The following is a 21886-nucleotide window of genomic DNA, read 5'->3' on the forward strand; positions in this document are numbered from 1 at the left end:
AAATGACACAATGCCATCCAATCATATTTCACTATTCTTTTATGACTAAAAGAAGGGAAGGTATATCACAAGTACCGGTACTTGGTATTCAACTTAGCTTATTATTCAACAGGCTTAAATTCAGCAGGGAATGCCTGGCAGCATAAGGAGTTCCCTTCCCCTGTCTCAATATTCAGGAAATCATATTTTCCAGTGAAATAATGTATTACAGTCTTCTGATTTGTTGCAAACTCCTCAACACGCATGTATTGAGAGCTTGCTTTGAATGTATTGCTATGCACAATGCACAAAAGAAAGTCCGTCATAAGGGAGAGGGAGACAAAATGAATCTATGTTGGCAAAAGGGTCCAACTCTATTATCTTGACAGAATGGAGATAAAATACATTACCTCATCGAGTTTGCTTCTGATCCCTCCAAAATTTCACAATTTAATAGTCCCTGTTTGTCCCTAACACTCAAACTCTACCTAAAGTCTTAACATGCTTTAAGAAGTAAAGAACAAGTCCCCATAATGGCCATAAAACAAGTACTGTAAGTGATGAACTGAGTTAGATGTAACATAATCTAATATCATCTTGATGTAAGTGGAAAGTTTTAAGTGAGGCAGGGCTTACATGATTACTAGATTGCTGAAACCCATGAACATGGGTATGGTGCTTACAAACCCAGCACAGGATTCAAACCCATGATCATAGGTGTCTGGCACATCTAGGGGATGCAACTCTCAGAACCTCAGACCAGTGGGCCACCTGTGTCCCCCCGAACAAATAGTGTTGTGATATCATCATGACATATGCATACCTCAGTAAAACACTTCATCATGACGCTGTAGTTGTGTGCCATCCGACTGTACAGATATGTCATACATGTAGGGGCATCAAATCTGAAACACAGATTTTATCATGTTAATACATCGTGTTAATCGAGGATGCGATAATTATCATTTTGGTCCACAAAATCTCTAACATATCTTACAACAAGAGTTGAGATACAAGAGGTCTGTTTCTGCATACCCAAAACCTTATATTACATTAGACTGTAAAAGTCACGTTTCCACCTTTGCTAAACTAGGCTGGAATTATAGAGTTAATATTTGGCTGGCCTCACGAGACTATGCATAGTCCAATCAAAATCGGGTAATGAAATCGACATCAGGTTCGTAAACAACATGGATTTCAACGTGCTGTTTGGTCGACTGCAGGATTTGCAAAGGATGGGTACCATCAACTGGGCATTGATGGATATTTTCCTAATCTTTTCATGTTTTTAATGAAGGTATTCATGTGATTTGATTCACTTTGTGAGGTAAGACCCGTTTTATACAATATAGATCTTGATCATCAATCAGATCGCATTGACTGGGCGCCGCCATTTTGTTTGAAGTGATATGAGAGGGGTACTCTGATTGGTCAAAAGGAGGGGCATGGAATGGACATAACTCGTAATAGTCACCGGTGGTGCTACGATTGAGGCCAGAAATTCAAGCCTTGTCCGGCAAGGGTGGAAACCGGACTTTTACAGTTAACTCCCTTGCCTTGGGAAGATGGTTTAAGTGACACTTACTTGAGGGGCACCCAGTGGTACTGGGTATAGCGAAGCCTCTTCAAGACCTGGAGACTGATCTTCTTCTCATACTGCTTCTGTTCCTCGGGGGACATGGTGGAGGTGTCAACTTTATCTGGGACAAGAAAAATAATTCAACATCAATGTTTGGGACAACTAACTCATAAAGCAAATCAAAGTTCTTCAACTTTGTCAATATATCTTGGGTTTGAATCCCAGATGAGCTCCAGTTATGATCCTTGGTTGTGCCTGTTGCCATCACAAAAGACTGTATAACTGGTGAACATCTTTGACCTCCTTCCCTTTGGGTTTTCTTCCCACAAGAAAATGATCCATAATTACAAATAAACACAATGGTATAAAAATATTTTGTAAAAGACTATTTTCTGACAGTATACACAAGTCATCACAGGAAACTATACTACCCATCTTTTGATATGGATAATCAGTTATGTCGGATATATTTATTTATTACTTGCCCATGAAGAGATCATCCGTCAAGTGATCACCTGTTTAATAAACATACAGCTGTATTACACATTGTGTAATACCAAAACGCGTGCTTATGTACTCTCGGAACACGTTTCATGAACAAATATTGAAAGCTCTCAACATCCCTTGGCTTATTCAACGACATTGCTTGTGGAGATGATAGATAACTGAGAGGAGCTTATGCACACTATCAAGAGTGGAGTAGTATATCATGCTTAAGTTTGTCAGTTGGCTCACCTTTACTAAGGGACTGGCCATTTATCATAGGGAGGGTGGGAGGTGTCATGAAAAAAGTGCTACATGTATTCAATGAAGGGGTTGTGGGAGTCAGCAAATATAATATGGTCCTAAGACCAAGTCTACTCACTCCCCCCTCACACCCTTAATAATACATGACAAGTCCCAATCTCATTAAAATCAGATCTAAGTTCTTGCTTCTGCTAAACAAAGATTTAAGGACATCCTATTACGGGTCACTTCAGAACGGCCTTTCGTGAACTTTGACCGTCCAATGAAACTACAATTAAGGAATCGACATCAGCCAATTAGAAAGCAGCTTCCTCGAGCTTTAAGGCACTCGTTTCAACCTAGAGACTTCCATTTCAGACTACACTTGAAATTTTGAAAACTGAACAAACTACCATTCCGGAATGTTTACTATATGGCTGAAGGCTTCCCACATACTGTGCAAGCCTCCTCCGTTCAAATGTTTCTCCCATGGAAGTGAGAGATAGGCCATAATTTTGGCGGAATCAGTCGTACTGGGCATAACTGTTGTTCGGAATACCCCCTTTTAATGTTTCGAGGTTGCATGATTAGAAAACACATTCCAACTGTCACTTTCATGATCTGGTAAGCGACGCATTGATTGGTCTGATGAAAGGTTGTTCTGACCTGTAATGGGATGTCCTCAGATCTTTTTTAGCGATAGCAAGAAATAAGATCTGATTTTAATGAGATTGTTACAAGTTCCTAAATATGTTTTGGATGGGCTTCTATTCATCACCTGGTACCTTACTATTGCGATTTGTATTGTATTGCAACAAAGCATATTGTTACAGCCCAAAGTGGCAATGCACTTTTATCAACTAGTTTGTTGAACTCAGCAATATTCTAGCTATATGATTGCAGCTCGCAAATAATCTAGATCAGACAAACCGGTAAATCACATAATCTAACTTCCCATCCTTTCTGCTGAGGAACTATTCCAACGAAGAATCGGGGGGCACGGGTGGCCCAGTCGTCTAAGGCGCCGCTATTCGCTTTGCAGAGATGTGTCCCTTGGGCACGCCAGAAACCTATGATTGTGGGTTCGAATCCGGTTCACTCCGATTATGTTTCTAGGTTTGTCAGCACCATACCCATGCTCATGGGTTTCACCGAAGTGGTAAATGTCTGAGACATGCATCACTTCAGGCTTTCCTCCCACATTAAGCTGACATGCCATGATATAACTATAATCCTGTTAAAAGCGGTGTTAAACCCAACTCACTCACTCTCTCTAACCCAATAGGGGGCTTCATCAAATAGGCCTGCATAAACCATTGACATTGGTTCTGGCTTGCTGCACTTGTGCTGTTTTCACCAATTGCTCTGCCCAATATTGATGCTATGTACTAACCCTTTTCTTTAATGTTATTTTGTATTTCCTGGGCCAGTCGAGTGAGAGTGTCTTGCTCTGTTGGGGGATGTCGGGAGTGCAGGTAGTTGTTCAGCTTTTCACTCCGCTTGTTCAGGTTCTGTACAGGAAAGGCTAATAACAGACAGTAAAATGTTTAAAACACCAATAGTATCTCAAATATTTTATGACAAAAGTGACATTCATTATCAACCTCATTAAAATCAAATCTTTTACACTGATTTGCAAAGAGGTCTCAAACTGGAGTAATCAATCTCTGCAGAGAGGTATCTAATCGAAGTAAAAGATTTGATTTTAATCATGTTAATATTTTGCATTCATAATAGTTCCTTTTTGGACAAACATTGCATTACCGTAGGTATTATGAGAGACGGAACCCCTTTCTTATGATATAATGATGATTGAAAATAGGCAGCCATTTATTCAGTTTATTCATCCAAAAGTTTCACTTTCACAAAAAATTAATGATACATATGCAGTATGTCCACAACTAGTTTACCAATCTAATGTCCAATATAGGCAAGAAAAAGAACAATACTGGGATGGTTACAAAAGCTATAGAAAAACACGAGAAAAACACATACAGCAAACTATGGTTATAATGAACCCAAAGTGACCACTAATTTTAGTTCGTAATAACCATAGTTTGTCATAAGCATTTACACAGCATATATACAAAAAATATCCGGGACTAAAAACTAAGTTCGTTATATTTATCAGTTTGTTTTAAACGTGTTTGTTATAAACATAGTTTACTGGGTTTCTTTTTTGGTATGAAGCATTGTGTTTCATATGTCATCAGGTTGTTTATTTCTAGTGTAACGTACTGTCAATAACTTTCTTGATGGTGGTGCTCAGCTTCTCTGGCATCTTGACTGGCCTCAGAGTCATTATCCCAGGGTGAGTTTTGAAACTAATGCCACCCTTTGTCATAGGTTTAGCAACATCCGGATCCACACAACACTCTCCAGGTTTGATGTGCCGTGCTTGTTTAACTTTTGAGGAACAGCTCTGAAATAACATGTGGTTGACAACATAGTTACAAGAAAAAAATGTACTGAACATGCTAAAAGTCTGTTAATTAGGGTCAAATCCTTTATATAGTCGACACAGATTGTATATTTACAGATCAGATGTAGACAAGTTGTGATAAAACTGGAACTTCAATTTACAGCATCAAGATTTGCATTTTTGTATAAGAAAACATGTAACTCGACCCACTATATATTCCTCTATGACCTCTAGTAAAGGTAATGGTAATATATTTATAATAAAAAGTTAGAATACAAGTTACAATTAGCTTTTGTCTTTGGCAAATCAAGCTCAAGACAAACATTCGTCAAATTTATTCATTATTTTTCATGTGATCAGTGGTCGGGTCAGGGAAACTTTTTGTTTGTTTGTTTGTTGTTAAACGTTGCACTCAGCAATATTGCAGCTATATGACGGTGGTCTGTAAATAATCGAGTCTGGACCAGACAATCCAGTGATTGATATCATGAACATCGTTCCACACAATTGAGATACGCGATGGTATGCCCACACCACTCAATAAAAGTTGATTATATTATTGTGATCGTGTAACATTGTCAAATATTTGTCATTGGGACACTGGACATGTCCCTTTCTAGAGCATTTAGGCCAAGCGTTTTGATTGATTACCCAAATACATTGATTACATTATAACATTAACTGTTTTTATCAGCTGTTATGCATGAAGTAATGTCAGCACACATTCAATGACAAAACCTCTGCCTATAATAAATGCGATATTTTCAAAACCAAACAAGTAAAAAAGTTGATTTGCGAAATGTCGGATCTGACATGTAACAAACAGATGATGTGTACCCTTAAATGTGATTTTGATGCTTCGCGTGTCAGTAATGACGGTATACGATACAAGCAGCATGCTTGTGTTTTCATTCTCATGGACGCGGCCATTTTGTAGGCTCGCACCACTTTTGATGAATACTTCCATTGGTCAATCAACAGGCACCTGCTAAGGGTAGGTAACTCCCATCGTCTGCTTAACCAATGATGAAAACGAGTTGGATCACCTCATGTGTGTGGCCTAACCATGTAAACATCAGCTGTTGATCGGTCAGTATAGTGATGTAGATATCAGAAGTTTGAGAAATCGGCACGATATAGACATCAAGATGAGATCTGTTACGTGCACAGCGCCTGTCAACATAGCTGTCATCAAGTATTGTAAGTCAGATTAACTTTGTGTACACGCTGTAGTAAGTTCTGAACTAATATGTGTAGTTTGGATCTTGAGTATTTCCAAACGGTGACATAGCCAATAACATTTTATATTGTTTTCAGTGTAGCAACATAATAGTTTTCTCCCAAGTTTATTTCTAATTAACCTAGCCGAGAGCCACGATGGGGTCCTACAGTAGCGGCTCCCGGCTATGTATGTAACCATGTTAACTAAATCAGTATTCAATGGACTTAAAGAAACTATCAAGGCAAGTATGTGTATAATATCCAGCATTCAATGTGTATTGATCAAAACAGAAATGAAATTGGGTGATTATATCAACTATGATTATTATCAGGAAAGTTTTAACAATTGTAGTCAATATTGTGAAAGAAAGAGAAGATGTAATCGGGGATGTAGTGCATAATATAGAACATATTGAATATTGAAAATTAATCAATATTGTTTTTCATACATTGCAGGGGGTAAACGAGATGAGACTCTCATTCTGCCTATCAACTCTTCCCTCAGTGTCACACTGGGACAAAATGAGGTCAGTCACCATGTCACAGTTTGTAGTAATTTCATATTGATTAACAAGTTAATAAAGTGAAGTTTGTTATTAATGTATTTACAAGGAACATGCTGTAATAAATGAGTAAAAACTGATGTTTCTAAAGCCTTGATAATTGTGAGTACACAATATATGTTTTTTACAAGGCAGTATTTCATACATACATTGTCATCATAGTAAATGAAATTTTAAAAGGGAACTTTTTGTTAAGGAAAATAAATAAATGAGGTTTGCTCTCATTTCATGTTCATTGTCCTTGATTAACCTCTTGGAGTGGTTAAGTATCTGAAGTGTATCAATAACATGCCTGAAAATAATGATTCATGAGAAATTGAAGTTAGTTTTCCAATATGGATACTGGTTTATTAGAGGGAATACATCTCTTTCAATTCCAAGACATCATTCTCTACATCTTGTCTGTTTCACCTTGGAGTTGAGGAGAATGTCGAAACGTGACCACTGACTGTCTAATATGTGGCAACTTTGCCATTCGTGTTTACGATAATATGAAGTCTTTGTCAGTTATGTCAAAAGTGTGAGACATTGTCAATGTGGCAGGGTGTAGATCATCCCACAGATGACATCCTTACCTATGTCAGCTTGCTGATGGGGTTACCTCTTTCAGCATGTGGACAAGGCGTCGGACCTCTGATCAGAAGGTCCAAGGTTCTAACTCGGAAATTTTATAGCCGCTACATTGGCACCCAATGAGTCAAGGTGTGATTAAGGAAACAACTAACACTATCCCAAACCCAGTTTTGACACAAATGATGTTAAAACACAGAAAAACAAATGTGTCTATAAATCTATGATGTTAAAGCCTGAGATAATATGAACATTGTTTGGATTTTCAACATCACTGAATGTATTGTTGGATATTGTTTTAAAAAATAGTTGAAGCTTCTGTCATGTTACATTCTTCTTCCCCTCAGCTGAGAGCCAAGACGACCGTTGCTATAAGTAAATCCTTCAAAGAAGACAAGATATGGTTAAACGGAAAGTATGTTTATGATTTCATACTATGAACTATGAACACTACAATTGACAATATATGTTTTCAATAACCAATACTCCTCACATATAATACAGAACTGCATGGGCATTATGTATTCACAAAGTTTTGAACCAAGTCTGAGGTCATAGATGAGGTGAGGTGAAATAGGGTTTAACGTCACGTCCAAGATTATTGCACTTATATAGCAACGTGCATGCACGTGTATGTGTGTGTGTGGCTGCTTGTACTAGTCCGGACTGATGCCGATTTATAGTGCTAGCTCACAGAGATACCATGCCGCAGTTTAACATGAATACCCCACTCAGACAGAGTATACTGACTCCAAGCCGACCAGTCCTTGTTTTAGCCCCTTAATGCCGAGCGCCAGACAGGGTAACAACAAGTACAATCTTTTAACATCTTTTTGTATGACGCGGCCGGGATCAAACCCCGGACCTTCCGCAGACCCAGACAGTCTCGGAGGTCATGGAGGTAGCTTATTGGATGGAGAGCTAGTATAGGAGTGCTTCTTCGTACATTGTGTTAATACACTAGTTGTTTGTTTGTTGTTTAACAAAGTAAACTGCCGCCCTTACCGTACCCATACTTTACCATCTTTAAAGTCAATAAACCCAACGCCCACAAAAGAAGAATTGTGTTTTACTTCTACAAGATGGATCTGGCTACACATGTGTTTTGTTTTCCAGAGAACAATCTGTTGATTCTCCAAGAATACAGAATGTTTTGAAAGAAAGTAAGTACTCATAAAAACTGCTCTTTACGTATCATTTATAGTCCAGACTGTTCTCTTGTTATGAGATGTGACACAAACAATAGATTGTTCTGTATATATGACCAAAACAATAGATTGTTCTTTAGATATGACCAAGACAATAGATTGTTCTTTAGATATGATCAAAACAATAGATTGTTCCATAGATATGACATAAAGAATAGATTGTTCTATATATATTTATGACCAAAACAATAGATCATTCTTTAGATATGACCAAAACAATAGATTGTTCTTTAGATATGACCATAACAATAGATTGTTTCATAGATATGACCAAAACAATAGATTGTTCTTTAGATAGGACACAACAAACAATATTCACCATGTTCACCCAATGCATCTAATCAGAAACTGACAAATGAAACGGAACCGTGTTGTAATAAATGTAATATTTGGAAGAAAGTGATACATGTCTTAGAATGATCTGTACATTATTGATTATGAATATTGAAAGTTTTCTTTTGACAAATAGAAAGACATGTCAAATAACAATACATGAAGCCGATAATAAGTGATGTTTCTTGTCAAGTTCGCCGTCGAACACGGAAGCGGTCAACTGGAGATGTCAGAGAGGAAACCTTGAACATGAAGGTTCACATCTGTTCCGAGAATAATTTCCCCACAGCGGCAGGTTTGGCCTCTTCTGCTGCCGGATATGCCTGTCTTGGTAAATATACTTACTGCCTTGGAATACTTAAAACAACATTGCTCATAGTTTTGTTTTCATTGGTGGTTTAGGGGGTGCATAGGTGGCCCAGTGGTGAAGGGTGCCAGATGCTGCTGTGCGGTATTGTATACCTTAGCCAAGACGGGTTCCACTTGTTGTAGTTTTGAAACTCAGATCTGTGCAGTTTGGGTAGCCTAATGGTTAAAGAGTTTTCTCTCACACTCAAGACCTGGGTTGAGGTTACCCACATGGGTACAATGTGTGAAGCCCATTTCTGGTGTCCCCCACCATGATATTGCTGGAATATTGCTAAAAGCAGCGTTAAACCATACTCACTCACTTTCATCCAGATGTCTACACACAGCTCCACAGGTTGATGTAACTGAGACACTCACTTTTGTTTGGAAAGACTATACTGTAGGTATGTTTTGTTTGTAGTCACATGTTTTATCCATTTTTATGTTATTTCTTCAACAGTCTATTCTCTGGCTAAGCTATTTGGTGTGAAAGGAGAGATTTCTGATGTTGCAAGGTAAGTAGTAAATGCTATAGCAGCTCTTATTGCTTCGGGTTCTCTCATTGCTAAGGATGGTTTTGATAAAAAATGTCTGTTCCTTAAAATTCTGGACAAAAGTACTTAGGTTTTATGTACTCAGCATTTCAAAAAAGTGAAGAAGGAAGAAACAGCCTTAAAAATGCCTCCTCAGTCAGGATCCAAGAGGTGACTAAATTTGAAACCCGTGTGGATTGCATGTTAGAACTGGTCCCAACAGCCTATGCTGGTCGTAAGAGAAGACTTAATGGAGTGGGTGGTCAGGTTAGGTGGTTTGGTTGATGACATACCCAGAAGGCGTGGGTCTTTGCTCGTAATATCAATCACTGGATTGTCTGGTTCAGACATTTTTACTGGCTGCTCTCATATTGCTGAAATAATGCTGAGTGCGGTGTTAAACAACTAAAACACACTCACGAAATTCATCTGTTCCCATGACATACTGGATATTCTGAAAAAAATGTCTGTTGGGTCCATCAAAACGGTTTGCCCAGTTGTCTATTTTCTGTGCAGATTTGCATTCCTTCCGTGTGCCAGAAACCTGATCGTGGGTTTGAATCCTATTCGCCGTGGTTATGTGTCTAGGTTTGTCAGCACCATACCTATGCTCATGTGTTTCCTTCCACATGAGGCTGTCCCTTATGTACTTGCTGGGCTATAACTGAAATACTGTTCAAAGCATTGATAAACTAAACTCACTCACTCTGCAGGGGTTGCATGAGGAGGAGACACTAGTCACTAGTCCGGTCGTATCAAGGCTGTTGAAGACCTTGGATTACTACTTCTCAAATCTATGTTTGTGACGTAAACCGCCTGTCTAAATTGAGTTGTTTTTTTACATGTGTCTACCACTGTGACTAACATCAGTTTAACCTGCAACTGCTGAGTCACATGTACATATCCTTGCAGACAAGGGTCTGGCAGTGCCTGTCGGAGTGTCTATGGTGGCTTTGTGTTATGGGACATGGGCAAGGAAGAGAGTGGGAAGGACTCACTCGCCAAACAAGTTGCTCCTGCTGATCACTGGCCCCAACTCCGGGTTCTCATTCTAGTGGTGAGATAAACTGAATGTGTTCTATTTTCCACATCCCATCATCAGAGACACAGCCTTCACACCCTTCACACCCTTCTTCTCTTGTAATCATCCACACCACTAGTTCCTCCCTTATATGAATGGGTGACCTACTCTAAGACACTGAGGGATGGTCAGGTAGCGTAGTGGTTAAAGCGTTCACTTGTCACGAAGACCCAGGTTCGGTTCCCGACATGGGTACAATGTGTGAAGCCCATTTCTGGTGTCCTCCGCCTAGAAATATTGCTAAAAGTGGCATAAAAACATACTCACTCACTCTTAAGACCCTGCAATTTGCTGTGCAGAGTTAAGTCCCTTTGGAGGGCCTGAAAACTTTGATCCTGGGTTCGAATCCTTGTTCACCTTGATTATGATGTGTTTGGGCTTGTCAGCACCATACTCATTATTGTGGGTTTCACCAAAGTGGTAAAGGTTAAAGTGAGTGAGCGAGTATGGTTTTATGCTGCTTTTTGCAATATTCCAGCAATATCACGGCGGAAGACACCAGAAATGGATTTCACACATTGTACCCATGTCTTCGGCGCGACGAGTGAATGCTTTAACCACTAGGCTACCAGACCGCCCACTACAAATGCTAAGAGGCATGTTCCTCGTGAACTACCGGAAATCACAAATGCCGCGATACGATATCAAGGCAGGGGACACCAGAAATGGGCTTCAGACATTGTACCCATGTGGGGAATCTCACCAAGATCTTCGGCATGCAAGCGAACACTTAAACCACAAGACTACCCCACCGCCCCATAAACGTTAAAGACTATGGGGTTTCCCCCCACATGAGTTTGCGATGCTGACTATTAGTTGATACTGTTCAGGCAGTGTTGAACCAAACTCGCTCACTCCAGTTAGATTGTATGCACATTAAACAGTGAGGTTTTACAACTACGTCTTCTATACAACGGTATTGTTACTGAATCATTGTTCAGGTGTTGCTGAGGTGTTGCTTAGATATCATGGAGGTATTCTGGCAAATATTCTAATCAAAGCTTTCTGGCATGCACAAGGGACACAACCCTTTTGACCAGGGAGTGACATTGAATATTGATTGCATGAGAAGAAAGGTAACTATTTCATATAAACGTGTTATGTTCCCTGGGGCACATTTGGAGTCCACGATATTTGTGTCCCTGCTGCAGGTGAGTGACCAGAAGAAACATACAAGCAGCACGGAGGGGATGCAGACCAGCGTCAAGACGAGCGAGCTGCTCAAGAAGAGGGTGGACGTTGTGCCACAGAGGGTCAACGACATGGTGGACGCCATCAAACAGAAAGACTTCCAGATGTTTGCAGAAATTACGATGAAGGTGAACATGTCTTCAGTTTACTTAGAAACAGAGATTACATTCCAGATTACATTCCATTCCATCTGAGAAGTCTATTAATGATAGGCAGTTTGTTTTTGGACAATTTTAAACATGCATTTAAAAGTTTGCATTTCTTTCATGTTTGTGGAATAAGACACAGCAGTAAATTTGTTTACTATGTATTAAAGTTCTTTTTTGTTCAATTTTGCCTCCAACTTCATTGCATGGATCATTGTTCACTTTATTATACCCCGGACCTAAAAGGTCGGGGGTATATAGTTATACCAAGGTTCCGTCCGTCCGTCTTTGAAAACTTTGTCCGTGCGATTTCTCTTAAACTATTCAGTGGATTCATCTCAAACTTAGTACACATAAGCTATGTCACATGGAGGGGTGCAGTCAAAAGAAAAAAAATATTTTTATTAATTTTCCATTTTTTTATGAATTTTTCAAACCCTAAATCTATCCTAGCTATATAATTTGAAACTACTGACACACTAGGCGGGTCGGGGGTATTAGTGAGCCACGCTTACTTTTGCCCTTGTTAATCACAGGTTTGTCAGGCCAGCTTAATTATTTACAGGCCTCCACAATATAGGTGGAATATTGCTGAGGGCTGTGTTAAACAAACAAACTTATGAGTATGTTTTGTGTTGAAGGAGAGCAACCAGTTCCATGCTGTTTGTCTGGACACATACCCACCCATCTCCTACATGACCGACACATCCAGACAGATAGTCCGACTGGTCCATGCCTTCAACAAACAGTGTACACACACAAAGGTATGGACAGAAATCTGTCATTAAACTTTATCCATTCTTGCTGTCTGTGTGGCCTGTTTCTGTCTTGTAAAATCCCACAGAAGTTGACTGGCTGGCATGTGCATATAAAGCTGAAAAAGAAACAAGGTCACGCCAGCTATTTCCTGATTGGATGAAACTAGATGGGGGCGTGTGTTGCATTGTTGTGCTGAATGATGTCACTGATTTTATAAGGTTGTCTACAGTTAGATTTGTGTTAATTGTTATGTCTTCTCAATATACCACAGTATATATGGTTTGAAGATAGTAGGTTTATTGTGCTGAGTGTGGAGTATACATCCACATGGTCAATCAAGCTCCTTACAGCGATAGTCCGTTCGCGGAGCTCTCTATACCATCGCTGCCACCAGTCAAAACTCCCCACTGAGATAAGGTGGCCCCAAACATGCTTGGAGTTGAACTCGCAACTGAATGATCGTTATGTTTACAAACAAGTGACGACTGTCGTGACGCCGAATACACTTACATCTGATAAATTACTTTCTTTCTTTGTCAATTTGAATTTCTATTTCATTAAAAGTATCATCTTTAATTGATATAGTAAGAATGTAAGTGAGAGGTTGGTTGATTTTCCGTTTTCTGCAATCTCGAACCAATCTGATCATTAAAACAACAAAGTAAATTCATCTGGAAAACATGGTCAGTCGTAAACCTTTTCAAAATTCACTATGATGGCATTCTCAAAGACATAAACAAAAGTATAAACGTTACTAATATGGGGTTAGAGGACAAATTTCAAGATTCTTGTAATGGCCGCGCCAACACTGGTGGCAGCGATGTTACCGAGAGTGTAACGAAGGTGTCATACGCTGGGAAGGAGCTTGATTATATAAGGGAGATTACTCTCACCTCTCTACAGTCATGCATAACAGAGCTAGCAGTCTTTAGGCGGTAGATCACCTAACCATTGTCATATATAATATGTATAACCCTACATTAATCATTACATTAGCAATCTATGAAATTATTTTTGTTAAAAAACAATGCGCAAACTTTTTGTAAATCCGCTATTGAAGTCAATTCTTAAGTAAGTTTTTGACCCTCATCATGGGTTTTTATACACTACATGTAGGCTAAAACAAATAGTAGTCTTGGTTCTCAGACACCGTCCACATTATCATAAAGTCTGCCGCACGTTTCATTTTATTTCCATTTTAAAAAAAAATAAAAAAAATCTTTAAATAATCTTGTATCGAACACACAACCCCGGCAGTTAAATGCTACAATACTCAAGAACAACATGATTTCCCCGAAATTATTGTAAACAAAATTTGGTAGCTTGAACACTCCCAAAGCCATTGCTTGAGAACCAATTATGTTGTTTTTTTAAGTCTGTCCATCAACTGTGAATGCAAATATTGTGCAAGTCCCTTGCACCTAAATCAGTCAAACCAGGTTGTGTTGCACCAATGGGAACAGATATATAGTTTGACTTGTCCAAGGTTCAACTCATCTGACTCGACCTTATAACTATCTGACCTAGCTGTCAGATAACGTCAGACAACGTTACACATCATGCACGTTTATGCAATCATCACTGCTTCTCATACTGAATGTGTTGCTATGAGTTAGTTACAGACACATTGTGTTCAGGCCATTATACTGGGAACATGTTCTAGCTTGTGCAAAGTTGTGTTCTTCATAGGTTTTTACTTTGACTTATCATGGTCAGGTTTAACTCTGTAATTTGAGTTTGAGACAAAAGGACATTTGACATATCAAGTTTGACACATCCAGGTTATTAAGATGGTGATAAATATGGTAAGAGTTTCCCGGGACGAGACTGTGAGTTTGACACAACCAGAGATTCGACAGATCTGAGATTGAGACAAAACTGTGAGTTTGACACAACTGGGGATTTGACAGATCTGAGATCTAGACAACATGGTTTTACTGTATACCAAACTATATCAGTCCCGCTAACATTGCTCTATTTGTCACCTCTGTGTGTGTTTGTGCATGCAAGTGTGCACACGTGTTATTTAATACATTTTTTTTCCATTAAGATGTTTGAGTTGGTTAGTTTAGTTGAAAACAATAATGCTAATTCTGTTTAAATTGCAGGATGTTTAATATTTTTTGGGTAACCTATAATATATATATTCTGTTGAAACTAATGCTTGAATTCTTTCTGATTTCATAGGTTGCATACACATTTGATGCTGGGCCAAATGCATGTTTGTATTTATTGGAAGAGGATGTAGCAAGAGTTGTGTCCCTTATTAAATACTACTTCCCTATGAGTGATAACAATACTGACCTTGAGGTTAGGGGACTGAGTGTGGAGTCATCATCTGTAGAAGTAAGTTGGCAAATAGTTTAGAATGCTTGTACAACAATAACATTACCAATATGGTGTCACATTGTCGTATCTATTTAAATTTGACAAAATGATTGCACAATTTTTAAGAGTGGTTAGTCAGGCTTGAGTCAGTTGGCACTCCCAGTAAGCATGTGTCAAGGCATCAGCTATTTGAAATTTTATGATGTAAATCATTCAGGAAGTTAACAAATAGCCATGGCACCGATCATGTCTCAGTTTTACACATGGCACCGATCATGTCTCAGTTTTACACATGGCACCGATCATGTCTCAGTTTTACACATGGCACCGATCATGTCTCTGTTTTACACATGGCACTGATCATGTCTCAGTTTTACACTGATCATGTCTCAGTTTTACACATGGCACTGATCATGTCTCAGTTTTACACATGGCACCGATCATGTCTCTGTTTTACACATGGCATTGATCATGTCTCAGTTTTACACATGGCACCGATCATGTCTCAGTTTTACACATGGCACTGATCATGTCTCAGTTTTACACATAGCACCGATCATGTCTCAGTTTTACACATGGCACTGATCATGTCTCAGTTTTACACATGGCACTGATCATGTCTCAGTTTTACACATGGCACTGATCATGTCTCAGTTTTACACATGGCACTGATCATGTCTCAGTTTTACGAAAGGAACCGATCATGTCTCTGTTTTACACATGGCACTGATCATGTCTCAGTTTTACACTGATCATGTCTCAGTTTTACACATGGCACTGATCATGTCTCAGTTTTACACATGGCACCGATCATGTCTCGGTTTTACACATGGCACCGATCATGTCTCTGTTTTACACATGGCACTGATCATGTCTCAGTTTTACACATGGCACTGATCATGTCTCAGTTTTACACATAGCACTGATCATGTCTCTGTTTTACACATGGCACTGATCGTGTCTCAGTTTTACACTGATCATGTCTCAGTTTTACACATGGCACTGATCATGTCTCAGTTTTACACATGGCACCGATCATGTCTCAGTTTTACACATGGCACCGATCATGTCTCAGTTTTACACATGGCACCGATCATGTCTCAGTTTTACACATGGCACCGATCATGTCTCAGTTTTACACATGGCACCGATCATGTCTCAGTTTTACACATGGCACCGATCATGTCTCAGTTTTACACATGGCACTGATCATGTCTCAGTTTTACACATGGCACTGATCATGTCTCAGTTTTACACATGGCACTGATCATGTCTCAGTCTTACACATGGCACCGATCATGTCTCTGTTATACACATGGCACTGATCATGTCTCAGTTTTACACTGATCATGTCTCAGTTTTACACATGGCACTGATCATGTCTCAGTTTTACACATGGCACTGATCATGTCTCAGTTTTACACATGGCACTGATCATGTCTCAGTTTTACACATGGCACCGACCACCACGTGTTGACCTAGACTGGAGGTTAGTGCCAAGCAGTAGATCATAGCTCATTGACCACATCCGCCAAGTAAAGATGTGTTTTGTTGATGAATGGTAGAAAATGATCTTTGTGTTTCATCTTTCCAGGAACACATTAATAACTTTGAGATGCCCCGGACTCCAGATGCAATCAAGTATATCATACATACTCAGGTAAGTCTAGATGCAGTCAAGTATATCATACATACTCAGGTAAGTCTAGATGCAGTCAAGTATATCATACATACTCAGGTAAGTCTAGATGCAGTCAAGTATATCATACATACTCAGGTAAGTCTAGATGCAGTCAAGTATATCATACATACTCAGGTAAGTCTAGATGCAGTCAAGTATATCATACATACTCAGGTAAGTCTAGATGCAATCAAGTATATCATACATACTCAGGTAAGTCTAGATGCAGTCATGTATAATCAAAGATACTCAGGTAAATCTAGATGTTGTCAAGTATATCATAGTTACTCAGGTAAGTCTAGATGCAGTCAATTATATCCATACATACTCAGGTAAGTCTAGATGCAGTCAGGTATAATCAAAGATATTCAGGTAAATCTAGATGTTGTCAAGTATATCATATATACTCAGGTAAGTCTAGATGCAGTCAGGTATAATCAAAGATATTCAGGTAAATCTAGATGTTGTCAAGTATATCATACATACTCAGGTAGGTCTAGATGCAGTCAGGTATAATCAAAGGTATCCAGGTAAATCTAGATGCAGTCAGGTGTATCTTACATACTAAATTAAGTCTTGATGCAGTCAAGTATATCAAAGATTCTGTGTTGTGACTCTGACTGTATGACTGTTGTGACTGACTGTATGACTGTTGTGTCTCTGACTGTATGACTGTTGTGACTCTGACTGCATGACTGTTGTGACTCTGACTGCATGACTGTTGTCACTCTGACTGTATGACTGTTGTGTCTCTGACTGTTGTGTCTCTGACTGTATGACTGTTGTGAATCTGACTGTATGATTGTTGTGTCTCTAACTGTATGACTGTTGTGACTCTGACTGTTGTGACTCTGACAGCATGACTGTTGTGACTCTGACTGTATGACTGTTGTGACTGACTGTATGACTGTTGTGACTCTGACTGTATGACTGTTGTGACTCTGACTGTATGACTGTTGTGTCTCTGACTGTATGACTGTTGTGACTCTGACTGTATGACTGTTGTGACTCTGACTGCATGACTGTTGTGACTCTGACTGTATGACTGTTGTCACTCTGACTGTATGACTGTTGTGACTCTGTATGACTGTTGTGAATCTGACTGTATGACTGTTGTGACTCTGACTGTATGACTGTTGTGACTCTGACTGTATGACTGTTGTGACTCTGACTGTATGACTGTTGTGTCTCTGACTGTATGACTGTTGTGACTCTGACTGTATGACTGTTGTGACTCTGACTGTATGACTGTTGTGACTCTGACTGTATGACTGTTGTCACTCTGACTGTATGACTGTTGTGACTCTGTATGACTGTTGTGAATCTGACTGTATGATTGTTGTGTCTCTAACTGTATGACTGTTGTGACTCTGACTGTTGTGACTCTGACAGCATGACTGTTGTGACTCTGACTGTATGACTGTTGTGACTGACTGTACGACTGTTGTGTCTCTGACTGTATGACTGTTGTGACTCTGACTGTATGACTGTTGTGACTCTGACTGTATGACTGTTGTGACTGACTGTATGACTGTTGTGTCTCTGACTGTATGACTGTTGTGAATCTGACTGTATGACTGTTGTGACTCTGACTGTATGACTGTTGTGTCTCTGACTGTATGACTGTTGTGACTCTGACTGTATGACTGTTGTGACTGACTATGAATGTTGTGACTGACTGTTGTGACTCTGACTGTATGATTGTTGTGACTCTGACTGTATGACTGTTGTGTCTCTGACTGTATGACTGTTGTGTCTCTGTCTGTATGACTGTTGTGACTGACTGTATGACTGTTGTGACTCTGTATGACTGTTGTGTCTCTGACTGTATGACTGTTGTGACTATGACTGTATGACTGTTGTGACTCTGACTGTATGACTGTTGTGTCTCTGACTGTATGACTGTTGTGACTATGACTGTATGACTGTTGTGACTCTGACTGTATGACTGTTGTGACTCTGACTGTATGACTGTTGTGACTCTGACTGTATGACTGTTGTGACTCTGACTGTATGACTGTTGTGACTCTGACTGTATGACTGTTGTGTCTCTGACTGTATGACTGTTGTGACTCTGACTGTTGTGTCTCTGACTGTATGACTGTTGTGACTCTGACTGTTGTGACTGACTGCATGACTGTTGTGTCTCTGACTGTATGACTGTTGTGACTCTGACTGCATGACTGTTGTGTCTCTGACTGTATGACTGTTGTGACTCTGACTGTTGTGTCTCTGACTGTATGACTGTTGTGACTCTGACTGTTGTCTGACTGTATGACTGTTGTGTCTCTGACTGTTGTGTCTCTGACTGCATGACTGTTGTGTCTGACTGCATGACTGTTGTGTCTCTGACTGTATGACTGTTGTGTCTGACTGCATGACTGTTGTGTCTCTGACTGTATGACTGTTGTGACTCTGACTGTTGTGTCTCTGACTGTATGACTGTTGTGACTCTGACTGTTGTGTCTCTGACTGCATGACTGTTGTGTCTCTGACTGTTGTGACTCTGACTGCATGACTGTTGTGTCTGACTGCATGACTGTTGTGTCTCTGACTGTATGACTGTTGTGACTCTGACTGTTGTGTCTCTGACTGTATGACTGTTGTGACTCTGACTGTATGACTATTGTGACTGACTCTATGACTATGTTGTGACTCAAACTGTCAACTGTATGACTATGTTGTGACTCTGTGGCTCTGTTCCCCAGGTTGGTGAAGGTCCCCAAGTGGTGGAAGACTCCAGTGAATGTCTACTGGATAACCAGGGCCTCCCCATAAATGTTGTCTCCTGATGGACCCCAGTCATTCACTCATCACTTTATCCAAGCCAGTATTGCTTCTGAATTTCAATACATATCATCTTTGGATTTGTTGAGATTCTTACTTCTGGAATAATTCTCACAGTTAGAGTTACGGGTTACTAGTCTCAGTAGTGCCTGATCTGTTTCCAAACTCTCATTGTTGAGGTGTTGTTACAAGTACCGACATATACACAAGCTGTTCAAGCATCTCATGTCTTCCAAGTCATTGTAAACTGTATGGTATGGTTGTTATCAGAGTAACTGTGTGTGATTGACAGTTGAAAGTTACATATAAATGATTGAAATAAAATTATTTGTTATTACTCAATTGTGATTGTCATTGATTTAGATATCAATTCATATGACAGTTACCTCAGCTGGTCCTGGTCTTTGCATACGATTGAGTGGCACAGTGTACACCTGTCATCTGCAGACCCAGTGGTACTGAGTTTTGGTTTGGGGATAACTCAAGCAGATATCATGGATGGCTGTGAATCAAAGGACAAGGTTTGATAAGGCCCTTTTCATCTTCCTGAGGCAAGGGAGTTAACTGATTATGAAAGTCCAGTTACCACCTTGCTGAACTAGGTTGGTATAGTCAACGTGCATGTTGACGGGGAATTAGCTCTTTGGGGAATAAAGGACAAAATCGACATCACTGTCGCGGAACACTTTATGCACAACATGTAAACAATAAACAACAATTGCACAATGAGCAGAATACCTGCTCTGACAACACAAACACAGCGATGAGCGGACCTTCCAGCTCAGGCATACATGAGGTGAGCGGAGCTCCAGCTCAATCTCAGGATGTTTCCTACGAGTGGCACATCCTGCTCGAGGTCGTCCCTAAACCAGCACTCGGAAAACCAAGCTTGACTGACACCGTAGTAACTGTGTAATGGTAGTACATATATAGTAATGAACAGCAATGGAAAGACAATGAGGTTGCTCTGGACATGGGACTTCTGGGGGTGATGAACCGACACAGCTCAGGGTATGAACCACGTAAGGCAATAAATGTCATACTATAAATAACAGTAATTAACGGGAAGTGATATAGTAGCCCAGGTTGGCTGTCAGTCAATATACAATTAAATGGTGAGGATTAACAATGGGGATTAGCGCCTAAAACCTAATGACAAGTTATGGAGACATGGCTACATGGAGTCAAATGTATTTCAGACAATGGTAGTCGTAAATCACTCACTATGACAGTATAATGAGTTTCATTTTGGCTTGACTAACGAATTTTGTGCATAGTCCAAGTCAAAATTGCATAACGAAATGAACATCCGGTTCGTAAAATTCAATGCAGATTTCAGACTTTTGCAGAATTTGCAGAGCATGCGTTCCATCAACTTGGCATTGACAGATATTTTCCAAATCTTTTCATGTTTTTAATCAAGGTGCTCAGCTGGTTTGATGCATTTTGTGAAGTAAGACTGGTTTTATTACAATAAATATCATGATTATCGATCAGATCGTTTTGACTCAATCTCATTAAAATCAGATCTTAGTTCTCGCTACCGCTAAACAAAGATCTGAGGACATCCCAATTGGGGTCACGTCAGACTGACTGACTGACTGAGTATGGTTTTACACCGCTTTTAGCAATATTCCAGCAATATCACGGTGGGGGACACCAGAAATGGGCTTCACACATTGTACCCATGTCGGGAATCGAACCCGGGTCTTCGGCGTGACGAGCGAACGCTTTTACCACTAGGCTACCCGACCGCCCCGGGTCACGTCAGAACAACCTTTCATCCGACCAATGAGAGCGTCGCTTACCAGATCATGAAAGTGACAGTCGGAATGTTTTTTCTAATCATGCAACCTCGAAAACGTTAACACAGTGTATTCCGAACGACAGTTACGGCCCGTACGACTGAATCCGTCAAAATTATCGTCTGTCTCTAGCTTCCGTGGGAGAAACATTTGAATGGAGGAGGCGTTTGGCAGTACGTGGGAAGCACTGCCATGCAACCGCAACCATATATGAGACATTCCGGAATGTTCGTTTGTTCAGTTTTCAAAATTTTAATTGAGTACTGTGTCAACATATTTTTCAAGCGTACTCTGAAATGGAAGTCGCCAGGTGGAAACGTATCGTAAAGCTCGAGAAAGCTGCTTTCTAATTGGCTGATGTCGACTTCTTGTCAGTCGTTTCAGTGGGAGGTCAAGGTTCGAGAAGGTCGTTCTTACGTGACCCGTAATGAGATGTCCTCAGATCTTTGTTTAGCGGCAGCGAGAACTTAGATCTGATTTAAATGAGATTGGTTTTTACTTCACGCCGCCATTTTGTTTGAAGCAAATGCAAGTGATATGAGAGGTGGATTTTGATTGGTCAGTAGGAGGGACATAGAGGGACGTAACTCAAAATAGTCACTGGTGACGCCACGATCGAGCCAAAG

The 21886-nt window shown here is 39.9% G+C and overlaps 2 protein-coding genes across 3 annotated transcripts in view; one reads left to right on the forward strand and one right to left on the reverse strand.

Moving 5' to 3' along the window:
• Window positions 1-5680, reverse strand: part of LOC124135350 (methyltransferase-like protein 17, mitochondrial) — a 32597-nt gene extending 26917 nt beyond the window's left edge. Inside the window, exons 1-5 of the mRNA XM_046500643.2 lie at window positions 5544-5680; window positions 4523-4706; window positions 3678-3809; window positions 1565-1679; window positions 803-884 (exon numbers count right to left, since the gene is read on the reverse strand). Coding sequence (XP_046356599.2) covers window positions 803-884; window positions 1565-1679; window positions 3678-3809; window positions 4523-4706; window positions 5544-5636 — 606 coding nt within the window. The 5' untranslated portion in view covers window positions 5637-5680. The remainder of the gene's footprint in view (window positions 1-802; window positions 885-1564; window positions 1680-3677; window positions 3810-4522; window positions 4707-5543) is intronic.
• Window positions 5681-5708: 28 nt separating this feature from the next.
• Window positions 5709-19792, forward strand: LOC124135351 (diphosphomevalonate decarboxylase-like). Of its 2 annotated transcripts, XM_046500645.2 has the most exons (13): window positions 5709-5906; window positions 6384-6454; window positions 7408-7475; window positions 8177-8223; window positions 8795-8932; window positions 9410-9464; window positions 10395-10539; window positions 11715-11882; window positions 12542-12664; window positions 14847-15005; window positions 16582-16618; window positions 16853-16881; window positions 19377-19792. In XM_046500645.2, the coding sequence occupies exons 1-13, from the start codon at window positions 5855-5857 to the stop codon at window positions 19458-19460; spliced, it is 1176 nt and encodes a 391-aa protein (XP_046356601.2). In that variant the 5' UTR covers window positions 5709-5854; the 3' UTR covers window positions 19461-19792. The 2 variants fall into 2 exon arrangements, with proteins under 2 accessions (XP_046356601.2, XP_046356600.2); XM_046500644.2 differs by lacking the exon at window positions 16853-16881 and having other exon boundaries at window positions 5710-5906; window positions 16582-16647.
• The last annotated feature ends 2094 nt before the right edge of the window (window positions 19793-21886 follow it).

The sequence above is a fragment of the Haliotis rufescens genome, unplaced genomic scaffold, assembly GCF_023055435.1.
Source record: "Haliotis rufescens isolate VD_foot unplaced genomic scaffold, xgHalRufe1.0.p SCAF_19, whole genome shotgun sequence".
Lineage (NCBI taxonomy): Eukaryota > Metazoa > Mollusca > Gastropoda > Lepetellida > Haliotidae > Haliotis > Haliotis rufescens.